Genomic DNA, 14,670 nt, shown 5'->3' on the forward strand with positions numbered 1-14,670 from the left:
TCATTTGCATGAAGATAGAGACTGAGTGAAAGCGTGGAGCAAGCTGGAGAGGGGAGTGGAGCCCAAGGGGGAAGAGGGGGGGAAATAGGGGAAAGGAGGGGAGGAAAGCGAGGGGTGAAACTCCTAAAACACATAAATAGGCGGAAAAGGACTTGGAACTTTGCAGTCACTCGTCCCGACAGCCACATCCACAGCTCTCCTCTCCCCTTCTCCTCACCTTCAGCCCTCTACTCCACTCAGCTGCAGTCCATCATTCATCTGGAACCCTGAGCAAACCCAGTGAGTAGTTTCTACAGCACACATTTACCCTGTTTCTGCATAGCCTTCCAGCTAAAAGACTGCTTAGACTACTAATCTACACAAATTGATGGATGTAAGAGTTGAACCATAGGTAGCTACAGAGCTGTGAGCTATTAACAGTTTTTAAGACACAGGACTTTTAAACAAGTACAAAGTATTTAAGTGATAACATATTCAGAGTAAGCAAAGGTGATAAAAAATGTAAATGTAGCCATTTTTAATTTAATTGTAAATATTTAAATTAAGAACAAAATGTTAAAAGAATGGAAAAGCTGCTAATTCTGAAAGACCTGGCAGTGTCAAGATAAAGTGTCTTACTTGCTCAGGGTTAAATACTAAAAATGTGTTGCAATCTATGCGAAAGCTGTTCATTTATATACCCTCTGAGAAGCAGGGATGCAGCACTTGAACTCTTCATTAAACAGTGACACATATGAGCATGAAAGTGATACTGCTAACTGAACGACTAAATCAGAAGACCCACACTGGAGCTTTAATGACAGAGTTCAGGGAAGATGCAGCCATGACTGGAAGAAGGCAATAATGAGATATCCAATGGAGAAGAATAGCTTACTTCTATTTAGTACCTTTAATGCAGGTAATACAGAGATGGATGGTTTAGCAGACTGCAAGTGCGATTACACTTTCGCTGTATGTATCCTAATAAATGTCAGATTTCCTTCTGCCACTTTAACAACGCTAAACTAACTTTACAAGTATAAAAAGTGGAAAGACTGCCTAGAAACAAATGTCCCTTGTATAAAGAAGTTGTTAAACCCAATGTTACTGGTGTCTGATCACAGTTTTCTTGGTGCTGATCTGTCTTAAATATATAAGATTATAAGAATCAAAAAGAATGAGAAGACTTTTATTTGGAAAACCAATATTTATGGTTAGGCCGCTGTTATAAGACCTTTATAAAAGAAAAAAGTACAAAATAGTGTTTACTGTGTAGTAACTGACCAGGTACTTCTTTGCAGCTCTATATTATTACTGACTAGTCTTCCTTCTTTACCATTTTCTTTTATGCACCTCATTCAGGTCTTCTCCCCCGATCTACTCTTATCATGGACACCACAAAAATGACTATCTCCTTCTCTGAGGCACTCTGTCACCTGATTGTCTTGATGCTAAGTCTGGGCCAAGGAATTCATTCGATGCCTGTCCCTACTGACATCCCCATGTGCACAGCTTCAGAAACTGCCCAGTATAGTCTAACATTTACTGGCAAGTGGACCCAGGCAGCTTTTCCTAAGCAGTATCCTCGCTACCGTCCTCCTGCACAGTGGTCAAATCTTATTGGTAAGTGCACCTAACCTAAGGCAAGTTATTGGTCACATTATTTTCAGGTCAATGTGGCAAGATCTATTGGGTGGTTGAAAAACAGAAAGCTACAACATAAAATGTCTTTTGAATAAATCAGAAGAGGAATGCACCAACTGTTTACTATAGAGTTATTAAAAAACAATCCTATTTTTTATTTGTATCACATTTTACCCACTAGTAGGATGTTATACATCTGCCCAATTCAGTCCAAAAACACTAGAAAACAGTCACAGAACTCCATTAATTTCCCTTTGCCAAGATGTACCGTACATGATCTCACTATTCAGACTAACACCTGCTGAAACAACAATTTTTCATCCTTTCTTTTCCATTAGGGGTGACCCACAGCTCTGACTACCACATGTGGCAACGTAATGAGTTTGCCAGCAATGGAGTGAGGGAGTTCACGGAGAAAGGTGAGGCTTGGACGCTTGTGAAGGAAGTTGAGACGGCCGGTGAACGCATCCAGAGTGTTTATGGGATCCTCTCCGCTCCCGCTGTCGTGGGCGGCACAGGCCAGATGAACACTGAGTTTGAGGTCTTTGCCAGGCACTCCTTTGTAAGTTTCTCAACAGGGCATTAAGTGCATGCAAGGCTTGTCACTGACAGGTCAGCATAGATAAGGTGGTGTGAAGAATTCCCAAATAAGCACTTAGAATCATAGCTCTGTTTAGCCCAATAATAAAGCCTTACAGATAGGTACCCAGACCAAACAGGTTTCAAATTTGACCATAATATAAATAAACTGTTTTAAAGTGGAAATTATCATTCTAGGAATCAGCACCACATCAGATTATACAATAACTTCCACTGTAGTTTGCAAAGGTTACAAATATTTCAGTGTCAGTGAAGTTTTCAATGTTTCACTGTTATTTAAATTTCATGTAAGTGCAAATAAGAAATTTGGTGTAAACTCGGACATTATTTCTACTGAAGATGTTTTGTTGCTATGTTATATATTATATGTTAATATATATATCAAAATTGCAACCATTTTAAAATTTGCATCCAGTGTCTTTGTAGTCAAATAATAACCTGCCACACTACTGATAATTGTTCATAATATGAAGTTATACTGTGAGAAAAACTGCATAATGCCTCTTTAATTAGGCTGATGCAGCAACAAAATGTTCCTATAAAACAAGCTCCTGACAGTTATTTTTTCCTGTAAACTACACCAAAAAGCGAGCTTCTGTAACTGTAACAAGTCTAATTAATGTCTCTTCGAATTATGTAACCTCTGCAGAAGTTTGCAGTTAAACTTCCCACTGATGAGTCTCTGGGTAGCTAATAAAACCTCTGGCACATCTGACGAAAATTTGTTAAGCTTGGAAAAAGCCAATTGGAAACATAAGATGGTCACCAAAATAAAAGCAAGCCATGCTGGAACAAAAGTGCACTTGTAGAGTGGTGGATCCGGTACAAGACTACGAATCTCTATTATGTCATGCTTAAAAAAAGAGCATATTAATGCACAATAAAATAAATCATTGTAAAACACAGACATCATATATGATTTAGAAGTATTTAGTGGTCCTTGAAGGAGGTTTGAGAATTAAGATGTTGGAAAGATGTTTGGAAAGGATTTTATTATGTTTTTCTTTCCTTTTCTATTCTCATCTCTGCCTGTGGCTACATTTTAACTCACTTCTTATGTTTTACTTTCTCCATTCACAGCTGTCATTTATTGTACGTATCGTCCCAAGCCCGGACTGGTTTGTGGGTGTGGACAGTATAGACCTGTGTGATGGCGACCACTGGAAAGAAAATGTGTCAGTGGATCTTTTTCCATATGATGCAGGAACTGACAGTGGGTTCACCTTCTCGTCTCCCAACTTTGAGACCATCCCACAGGATAAAATCACACAGGTGGGCAGCACAGGTGCATGAATCCATAGTAAACCCGGGTATTTAGAAATCCTGATTGTCAACAGCTAGTAATGAAAACATTAGTGTTTCTATTAGACTCATACAGAGATGCTGTATTGAAGTGATGTACAGCAACACTCTACGGCTGCTGAATTTGCCCAAAAATTACAACACTGCTTTAACAAAATAAACTACACTCATTAGAATATTTATTTCTGCACATTTCAACCAGAAAAAGCAAAAAGAATAGAGACATAACTATAAGGCTATATTTAAGGTAAATTTAAACATAATTATAAGTTTTAAAATGCATCCCTCAACCAATAACATGGTGTAAGTCTTATCCATCAGTACACTGCAAGCACAATGGTCCAGGGATAATTTAGGTCTGGTCAATACCAGCATCTTTTTTTCATATTTAAGACGACTTTTTCATCAGCTACAAATGTTAAGTTAGCTGGTTAGACAGTAATGTCAAAATAGTACAAAAAACTGAAAAAGACTATGAATAAACAGGGAAACAAAACAGAAACTTTCTGACTTTTTCACAATTTGGTCATATTGCTGAATTTATATTATAATGCACTACAGTGGAACCCCGACTTATGAAATTAATTCGTTCCCGAGGGTCTTTCGTAACTCGAAAATTTTCGTAAGTCGAAGCACCCATCGCGCCTTTTGAGTGAACGATAGGCTATAGGCTAATTGCTAACTGGAACACCAATACGTCGTTCAAGTGAAACAGCAAAGCGCAAGTACGAAAGCCAAGGGGGTTGTCACATGATTCGGAAGGCATTGTGGGCATTGTAGGCATTCTGGGCTCAGCCAATCACAGCCAGCGGATTTCGTTACGTGGGCATTTTGCCGTAACGCGGGCAGAAATATTGCTGCGAGTGCCTTCGTAACTTGAATTTTTTGTTAAATGGGGTATTCGTAAGTCGGGGTTCCACTGTATATGGAAATCATCACCAGGCTGAGTTCAGTGAGACATAACAGAAAATCAATTAAAGTGTAACTAGTAAACTATATGAGAGTATTTGAGGTTTAGTAATGTTGATAAAGGTAATTAAGCCACCACCGACACAGCTGTGTGCACTATCTGCCTCCAGGAAGCACCTAAAGACATTTATACTTCCCTAAATCCTCCAGCAAAAATCAAAAGAATATGGCAGCTGTTGCCGTGATACCAGCTTTCTTTTCTATTAAACTGTAATTTCAACTTTTAGTATCAATTGTAAGCCCATGCAGCAGCAAAATCAGTCTGAAGAGGCTTGTTACAACACATATCTTGATAGATATTCCTTGTCCATTTTCCTCTTCACAGATCACTTCCTCTTTCCCTAGTCACCCAGCCAATTCCTTCTTCTACCCCCGCCTAAAGCACCTACCACCCATTGCGAAGGTCACACTGACCAAAATAAAGAAGACCAATAAGATCATCAGCCTGCCCATGGAGCCCACTCAATCCAACCAGCTGCCAACAGGAAATGAGATTGAAGATAAGCTCATAAGTAAGTCTGAATAACAAGTAAATGAAGAATTTCTGTTTTTATATGATTCATCTACTTTCTTTGAAACATGCATTTTACAGCATAGTACAGAACACAATAACAAAAGCTAGAACTCAAGGATGTGGCAGTTAACACCTCAGTTTGGTCTCAGTTTCACACTCACTAGAGTCCTATGTTTTGGGAAATGTTTATGGGAAAATTAGGAGCAGTCGTTTAAATGGCATCATGTCCTCCTTTATGTCTTAACACAGATCCATGCGTGAACCATTACTCGCGTAACCCCGGTTCTCTGAAAACTGAGTAATCTACTGAGTGACAATTGAAAGAGAACTCTACACAGGGCTCTAGAGTGCGACCAATTTGGTCGCAAAAGCACAATGTTTCCAGAAAACACATTATATTATATAAATTATTATAAAATTTGTGTGCGCCTAACTTTTGTGCCGGTATGCCTAACTTTTTAAAGTTAGGCGTACCGGTACGCCCATGGCAAAAAGTTAGTCTAGAGCCCTGCTACATTAATCCCAATCCTCAATGGTTCTCAATCTGACCTGGTTAACACACCAATAGGGATATTTTTATCCCCATATATTTATCTATGTTTTATTCTGCATTCAAGATACTGTCTTGGCAGCTACAAGTCATTCTGGTGACAAACCCTGAATGCATCCATAACTGAATTAGGCAAACATATGAGACAAAGACAGACTTCAGAAGAACACCAACTCTATAGTGTCTTTCTTATTCTACTGATACTATATATATTATATTTGTTGTTAAAGGCTAAACTAAAAGTATATACAGAACAAAATGAATACAGAATTCTACATGCTTTGTCAAACTCAGGTGTAAGGTTTTAACATAAGGCAGGGACTTGCTCATTTTGGGGGAATTTAGGAAACATTACAGGCCACACACAAACTAAACTGTTTCCAACCAAAGACCAGAAAATCCAAGCCAGAGTCAGGGTACCAGAAAATACCAGAAACACATCTGGCATCTAGTATAAGAGGCAAAAGATGTGTGATAAAAGATGTCAAAGAGTACTTTATGAAAACTGTGTAGAAATTATATACAGTAAATTTTTAGTCATGATGCCAAGTGGGACATAAACACTGGAATTTATTTCATGGGTGAAGCTGGATATGTGGGTTCTGAGACTATTTAAGACTCTTCTGTAGAGAAAGGAAGAATACAAAGACATCTTGGAAAATGTACATGGAAAAGCTGTATCAAACTAAAAGTTAGCAATGCAGCAGACAAGTAACTTTGTGTGAATGATGCATGTGATAGGGAGGGCAAAACAGCCTTTTATAAAAGCACAATTCACCATGGAAAGTCTAAATAGATGACTTGACTGGGAAAAGTTTTTTTAAGGGGGAAAAAGTAATAGATAGCATGTTGGCCTGGCAAAAGAGCTGACAGAGCATTAATCAGAAGCAGGGTTGAGGGTAACTGCAAGGGTCTGAGTCAGCATCACAGACTACAAGACCGTTCCCCCGACAACCCATCAACAAACAACAGAGAATGGCCAACAATCTGTTGGGGTTTCCTCCCCCTGTTCCCAATGCTCCATCTTACCCTTGTGTCTGTTTATCCTACCCCTGTCATTATCCCTCCATCGTATTTGTGTATTCTCCCCAGAGCTTGAACAAAACTTTTCTTTAATGATCAGTAAGCACCTGTTCTAGATCTGTGAGACACTGATGGAAAATCAGGTTAAATCATCTTTGCGTTTCTGCAACCTTTTGTCACATTAACCTTCGCTTTGTTATTCTTGAACATAAATTTTAAAGGGAGTTATCAGCCTTTCACTTGATATCCAAATGTCCATCTATGCAGCTTCCATACAACCTCCCTTCCTTCTGCTTTTCTACTCTCTAACTGACAACTGCGATTCATATCAGCTGCATAGAAGCCCACCAAGAGCTTGACTGAGGTACATCAGCAAGTAGTCTGAAAGCACCAAAAAACATGATGTGATGATAAGACTTTAAAAGGATTACATTTTTATTAGGTTAGCTGAAAAAGCAGAAAGTCAGAGGATGCTTCCTTACCCTCTATTATAATTGAGGTGTCTCCTAATAAGGGGCTAAATCATGATCTGTTGCAGAGGAGTCATTAAGTAGCAGCACTGTTTACTCTGAGGCAAAAATAAAAAAAAGTAAGCACAATGAGCAAAAACCCACTCTACAAATGAAAGTAAAGCAAAATGAAAATTAACTCCAGCAGTGCAACCACTCAAAGAGTCTATAATGAGAAAATGTGGGTTCATAAGCCCTACACACAAAGCACGGCAACACCCTTTAATAATTTTGTGTTATAAAAAGAAAAGAAGATTTTCCTGATTACGACATATTACTCATCTTATAAGTCAGTGGAAAAAGTTAAGAGCAACAAATTAGCAGAATGGAAACCTGATTGTTAATATGATTGCTATGCTGCCCGCCCTTCTCTGCAGATACCCCTCTGGACTGTGAAGTGTCAGTGTGGTCTCCCTGGGGCTTGTGCAAGGGCAAATGTGGAGAGTCAGGCGTTCAGCACCGCACGCGCTACATCATAATGCACCCAGCCAACAATGGAGCAGCCTGTCCCCTGCTGGAGGAAGAGCGGAAGTGTTTCCCAGACAACTGTTTATGACTAGGCCAGGAAAGGAGGGAAAAGAAAGAGAGGAAGGAGAGGAGAAAGAAGAAGGAGAGGAAAGCCAGAAAAGGGAGGAAAGGACGAAGACGCAACAGCAACAGTAAAAGGTCCACGATTTAATCACATGAAGTTTAACCATCACAAACCAGCTTCCATCGGCTCTCCCTGACCAAACTGTTTCTGTGGAAATCACTAATATACATACTGATTATGTGACTGTTCAACTGGGAGAGTGTGCCTTAAAAAAAATCCTTAATCTTCCCTTCATATTGATAGATCTGACAGCACTAAAGAGGTGTAGTTTGGCAAAATAGCCATTAGACACCAATTCAGTTTTGGCAGATGATCAAAATTGTCTGGGGAGAGATCAATGCTGTTTGGTAATTAGAAAATGAGCTGAAAACACAAGTTGGCACTGTAATTGGATTTGCTTTGACACTTCTGAAGATCACAAATATTTGTTTGCTACTCCCAGCAGCTTTTATTTAGAGGATTTAGAAATAAATCCTGGCATAAGATCCAAAATTATACAAATTATATCAAACTAAGAAAAGGTGGAAATACGGTGCTTCAATAGCCCCATTAGCAGAAGCAATATGATAACAAAAGTGACATATACACTTTCCTAAATTTAAAACATAATGTTTAAAGAAACATTGCGCTTGTTTTCCTAAAGAAAATGGATATATTTATTGACAGGATTTTAACCTGTAGTGTACAGCATATGAAATCTGAAATAATTTGTATTCCTTTACGTTACTGAGTTAAAACAGAAAAACTTGCTTTGTAAAATACTAAAACACTAAAAATATGTGTATTTTTTTTGTAAAGGTCAATAAAATGTAAATACAACTTACAATACTGTTTCCTCTTTGATTCCTGTTTTCTCAAGAAACAAATGGTGGCGTCGTTTAATTAAAACTGTCATGGCCTGTCGATTATCACCTTTAAATATTAGGCATGCATTAAGTTAATATTACTGATGTTGCGTTTGCAGGATCCAATGGAGTGTAGAGGACAAGCTGACCTCGGTTCACACAGTTTTGGACTGAATTCACCCTAATGAAGTGTTGGTCATAAAGTGAACACAAGTGATCTCCAGTGATTAAAGAGTTCATGAAATGTTTAGAACTCAAAGATAAAAAACTTAAAGCAAGAAATTAATTTCACATAAAGGCTATAAAGCATAAATCCTACTGCACAAAAATATATATGTACATAGAAAAATGACCTTTTCCTTCAGGGCACGATGAAGACGACATAATTTTAAGTAAACGATATTAGCGTAAATATGTAGAACAGATATTCCCACCAAGCCAGCACTGAAACTACAGACGGCAGACTGAATAGCAATAAGAACTAAACATCTGGGACATGAGGGATGTCCTTCCGTTCGGAATGACGAGGGAGAGGAAAATTACTGAGCTAAAGATGTGTGTTTTAGCATTTCTATTGTAGGTTCACTAACTATATGTTAGAAGTAAGAGTAATGTAAACATCCAGTTTGGTGCAATGTCATGAGAAATATCCCTGCTTTGTTTGTGAAATTGAATTTTTAACAGACACAGTATAAAACCTGTGGTTATTTTATTGGTATGATAAAAGTACTGATTTACTATTCAAGCTTCCTGTAAAGTTACCAGAGTGTGGGATGAGAAGGAAATCTGATTCTTTGCTTACTTTAGAAATGACAACTTTTGCAGATGCTAAATATGAGATGGGTTCATTCAGTGTGTGTGGGAGTTTTCTCTGCATGTGACCTCATCTAAGGTAAACATATGGCATTTTACGCAATGGACTGGATTACATTTCCTACACTGATTACTAGGGATGGGTATTGTTTAGGTTTTATCCGATACCGGTGCCAAACCGGTACTTTTGAAACGGTGCTGGTGCTTAAACGGTGCTCAAACCGGTGCTTGAAGAATGGAGAACACAAAATTGGTCCACAAAAAAAACCTCTCATGTTCAGCTGTTTTTTTGTAAAAAGATAACAATGTTAGCATTTTCTGCAGCTATGGGGCATATATGGTATCACTCTTGGCTGGAAGCAGTGCTTAAACAATGGAAAAAACACAAACTTTGTCCTAAACCTCTCATATTTAGCTGTTTTCCACTTTTTCTTTGGTCATTTTAGCCTTTTTGGCCAGGGTGAAGGGAGCATCTGCCATCAAACAAGAAGACAGCCGCATGTAGCTATGATCATGTTTGCTAGTTCACCTTACATGCATTAATGTAATAACGTGGTTAGCCTACTCAACGTAAATTACACACGAACAACATTAAGCTACTCACGTAGAGAAGAACGGCTGCTGCTGCATCATCATCATCATCATTTCTGCTACAGTGGCAGGGCTAGGGGCCAGGACTCTCCTCTTCGGGTTTTTGGGGGATGTTGCTAACTCCGGGTCCGATAACAGGCACCACACCTGCAGTAGATGTGCACGGTGTGAGGTCTCGCAGCAAGCTATCAAATACGGTGCATTTCTCGGCTTTTAAAAAAAAACCCGCTATGCGTCGGCAGGTGTTTCATCGGATTTGAGGTGTTACCTCCTTTGACAGTATCACAGTATCAGCTTAAAGCACTTGTTGCTGCTGAGTTTGCATATTTTGCTGTGAAGTACAGCCAGACTTTTGACAGCTTCGCCTTGGGCATTTTTAATCTTTAGCTCTGCTCTAAAAGAACGTACGTACCTGGGCCCGCCTACTATCCTCGGAAACGTAAAATGATTGGCTAGAATCTAAAGTGTATCACAGCTCAGGAAAAAAAAAGCACCGAAATAAAGCACCGAAATGTGCGCTGCTTTTCGGTCTGGTTACTACCGTTTATGTCAGAACCGGTGCCATCATTTCACTGGATACCGGTACCCATCCCTACTGATTACATAATGGGACACTGTCAAACAATCAACTTACTATATTACAATGTGCTAATATTTTGTATATAATTGTCCTTTGGTACTCTAAAGTACAGAAAAAAACTGGAAAGCACATTCTTGAATTTTACTGAGGTAAATGTAAAGTACATCCTTGATAAACACACAACATTTTTTATAAGTGACACTACAAATTGTTATATGTGACCAAAAGTTCATGATGCTTATTCCTACCTCGTGTTAGTGTCAGAATATAAATATAATCTGCAGTGAAACGAAGAAACAGCTAGATACCCTATATCAGGTACATGCTTGCCATTGCAGGTTTTCTATTGGTTGCCAGGTTAACCAGTTACAAAATTACCAGAATAACTTGTCACACAAAGTAGCACCTGTGAGTTTCTCACACTCTCACATATGGACATCATTAGATGGAAAATACCTCAAACTTGAGCTAGAATTTGCAGATCTACATAAAGGCTCTACTGGAACTGCAGGCAAAGCATTAGGTCACTGTTAAGTGTAATCTAATAGTTTGCTGTTAACATAAAATGGGTTTGCAAGGCACTGGCTTTCTCCTTCAGTGTTACCTGATGCTGGCTGCTGCCATGTTTTTTCATCTTGGAGAGCAGGAGGAGAAATGCATCATTGAGGAGATTCCTGAAGACACACTAGTGACCGGTGAGTGTTTTAGATGGGGAAAAGTCCTCCTGAGTATCATTTATGATACCCAATCATAGCAATAAAAGTGGAATCAGTGATTGAGGGTGAATGTAATTATTTACAAATGTTAAAAACCATGTGATTTTTGAATCACACAGTAGCTTTACATGCACAATATTACGTTTCTAATTTGAGCAAGTGCAAAAACCATAAAAAGCTATTCGAGCCTTGTTTTAAATGAAACACTTCCAATGTATCCAGTAGTTAAATGAATACAATAAAGAAAGAAATATAAAGAGCATTCCACCAACTGCAAGGTTCATGGAGTTGGAAATCAAAATGAGTGCTTTTTAAGATCTCCTCACGAAAGAACCTCATGAAAAAGCAGTGTATTTAAGGATGTATAACCAAGTAATAACACCTGGGTACACAGCTACCTGAGAGTCGCTAAAACAAACTGTATTTGGTTCTTATTTACCACACGGCAGTTCAGTGATTCTCTCTGCAGTTTTCCATATTTACTGAGCTGCATGTGTGCCAGTGTTTTGCGATACTTTACATTACTTAACATTTCTCAGATCTTTTTTCCTTGATGTTCATCGCAGACTATTTAAGACTTTTTAATGATTACGGTGAGTTTTGATAACCACAGAATAAACAAACTGGAAATGATCAATCTTATCATAAGCATATGTCACGAATCTTGCAAGCTTGCTATGGGTCTTTGCAGTTACTGTGTGTGTAATTTTGTTTGTGTATATGTCTGCACTCATGTGTGTGTCTCTTACCTTTAGGCTTTTTTCTTTTGGAGCCTTGGGATGTGAAGGCGTTATCAAAATTACCTCAACTTGGCCTCACTGTGACAGTAAAAGATTCAAACAGTGAGGTACTGGACTCAAACTTGAATGTCTTCACGTGATGTTACACTAAAAATATGTATCTTTGGAAATGAAAAAGAAACAAATAAACAAAAACAAGTGCTTATTACAGCCTAATAATAATAGTAACTTTCCTACTTTTCAGATCATGTTGTCCAAGCGATATGGGAAATTTGGTAAATTCACCTTCACAGCTCACACTTCTGGTCAGCATTTTCTTTGCTTTAAAACAAACTCGACAAGTTTTTCTGTCTTTGCCCGTGAACGTCTGGTGAGAACACACAGAACAAATGTTATTCAAAACAAAGCAAAATACATAAATGGACTCCCCGTTTAAACACTGACTAATAGTTAACATTAACTTCTGTTTATCAATTTTGCTACACAGAAGCTACATTTGGATGTACAAATGGGAGAGTTCACAGTTGGTCACAATACTGATAGGACCAAGGACAGCATGGAGGCCCTGGAGAACAGTCTTAGACACCTGACGGAGCAGATGATTCACATTACCAGGCAGCAGGAGTTCCAGAGGGTAAATAAATATTTTACTGCACTGTCTTAACAGTTGTTTAAACCTGACATACAGTAAGGAGACCAGTATATCAGATATAAGCTTCATTTTACGTCAAGAATTGTGAAGTACTTTTTTCCACTGCTACCAATGAAGGAGAATATATTCATTTTAAAATGGTAAAATTACATCATATAACAGGTTATCAATTCTATTCTTCTCTCTTTCTTTTTATTTTGTTGCCTGTTGTCATTCAGGAGAAGGAGGAGGTATTTCGTCAGATCAGTGAGAACACCAACAGCAAAGTGTTGTGGTGGGCTGCAGTGCAGACCTCCATTCTGCTGGTGGTTGGTTTCTGGCAGATGAAAAGACTCAAAGACTTCTTCATCGAGAAGAAACTGGTCTGATGAACAACTTTGACCAGCCTCATTGTTTTTACTTTTATTTCACATACCTGTACCAGTGAAGTTTGAGTGCTCTAGGGCTATAATGCTTAATAAAAAGGCCAGTTTTTACCAAACAGCTGGTGCGATGCTCTAGAGTATGGTGTTTAAGACTATTGTATATACAGTTGTGGTATGAAGTACATACATTCGTCATGGGCATGAAGTTGTGGTGATCTGGGGTTTTAGTGATTTCTGTGAACTGTGGAATGACTGTGCAGCACACATTTTTAATGATTATAATCAAAAATTGGGTGCTCAAGTTTCAATCTATTTTGGATTTCACAGGGTCACAATTATACATGTTGGATCAAATATATACATATACCCCGAATCATATTTGATTAGCAAGACCCTTCTCAAATTGCATCCGCCACTTTTAGTAGCCATGAAGTTATAATTTTGGCTGGCTATTTCACCACTCTACTTGGCTAAATTGGTAGGTGTCTTGTAGATCGATTGCTTTCTTGGCAAAGATCCAGCTTTTAGGCATAGTTCACAAATTTTCAATAACGTTGAGGTCAGGGCTTTGGGAAGGCCACTCCAGAGACCTAATATTAGCCTGCTTTATCAATTCTAAAATCAGTTTTGATGTGTTTGGGATCACTGTCCTGTTCTAACACCCAATTGCATTCAACCATCTAGTTGCTGATTTGAGGTAAAGTTGAAGAATTTGGAGGTAGGCCTTCTTCTTCATTATTTTACCCACTTTGTGCAATGTACCAGTACCACTGACAGCAAAACAGACCCAGAACATGAGGCTACCACCTCATGCTTGTTAGCTGGTAGTGTTCTTAGTTAGAGTCAGGGCTTCTTTCTTGGTTGGCATTCTCTCAATGCATGGCGATATAAAACTCGCTTCACTGTTGACAGTGACACTAGTCTTCCAGCAGTTTCCAGTTCGTGGCAGGCTTGATCCTCATTCCCCCGGTTGTTCCTCAACATCCTAACCAATTTTCTTTCATGACAGTTTGTGTCTTCTTTCAGAAGAAAGAAAAAGTGGTGAAACATCCAAATAACATTTGTACAATTGTTTGAACTGATGATCTTGGAAACTCCAGTTGTTTAGAAATCATTTCCAAAGATCTTCCCAACTTGCGTAAATCTACAATTCTCATGTTTAAATCTGAGTTCCTTGGACTTTCTCATTGGTCAATCTAATCAGTGGTGTCAATCAAATCGTTTTTATGTTAAAAAGAGAAACTAGCAGTTGTAGTTAATCATGATCACAAAAGTTAACTGGCCTTGGTCTTGTCAAGTTAAAATACAGCATAAAACATTTAGCACCGTTTATTAAAGCACTTAAATGAATGTGGACATATATTTGAGCCTGCATGTTTTCTCTTGATGTCGTGGATTACAGAAAATCCTAAATAAATAAATAAAATCAAGATTTGGGTGCATAGAGCTTGAAAGTATTTAAAGATGTATGCTTTTCACTCTGGAAAAAGAACAGTTCAAAGACATGATTAAAAGTCCAAAGTTACCATGACATTCATGACCACGATGAATGCATGTAAACTTCTGAGCACAACTGTATCCTTTGCAAATTAAAATGTGAAAAAATTGCATAAAAACTTGGAATGGTGCTTGCAAAATTGTTTTTTTGTTTTTTGCAATGTTTTTTGTTGAATAAAGTATTGTTTG

General features: G+C 38.3%; 2 protein-coding genes across 2 annotated transcripts; both read left to right on the forward strand.

The window, feature by feature from the left end:
* The first annotated feature begins 150 nt into the window (after window positions 1–150).
* Window positions 151–8,502, forward strand: spon2b (spondin 2b, extracellular matrix protein). Its single transcript, XM_086264399.1, has 6 exons — window positions 151–279; window positions 1,342–1,602; window positions 1,962–2,185; window positions 3,304–3,495; window positions 4,820–5,006; window positions 7,468–8,502. The coding sequence occupies exons 2-6, from the start codon at window positions 1,368–1,370 to the stop codon at window positions 7,644–7,646; spliced, it is 1,017 nt and encodes a 338-aa protein (XP_086120525.1). The 5' UTR covers window positions 151–279; window positions 1,342–1,367; the 3' UTR covers window positions 7,647–8,502.
* Window positions 8,503–10,925: 2,423 nt separating this feature from the next.
* Window positions 10,926–14,668, forward strand: LOC147338269 (transmembrane emp24 domain-containing protein 11). Its single transcript, XM_086260418.1, has 5 exons — window positions 10,926–11,206; window positions 11,983–12,074; window positions 12,212–12,337; window positions 12,455–12,601; window positions 12,838–14,668. The coding sequence occupies exons 1-5, from the start codon at window positions 11,077–11,079 to the stop codon at window positions 12,985–12,987; spliced, it is 645 nt and encodes a 214-aa protein (XP_086116544.1). The 5' UTR covers window positions 10,926–11,076; the 3' UTR covers window positions 12,988–14,668.
* The last annotated feature ends 2 nt before the right edge of the window (window positions 14,669–14,670 follow it).

The sequence above is a fragment of the Aulonocara sp. 'chitande type north' Nkhata Bay genome, linkage group LG2 (genome assembly GCF_057382095.1).
Source record: "Aulonocara sp. 'chitande type north' Nkhata Bay isolate Kocher_YH1m ecotype deep benthic linkage group LG2, A_spYH_male_GT1.1, whole genome shotgun sequence".
In the NCBI taxonomy this organism is placed as follows: Eukaryota; Metazoa; Chordata; class Actinopteri; order Cichliformes; family Cichlidae; genus Aulonocara; species Aulonocara sp. 'chitande type north' Nkhata Bay.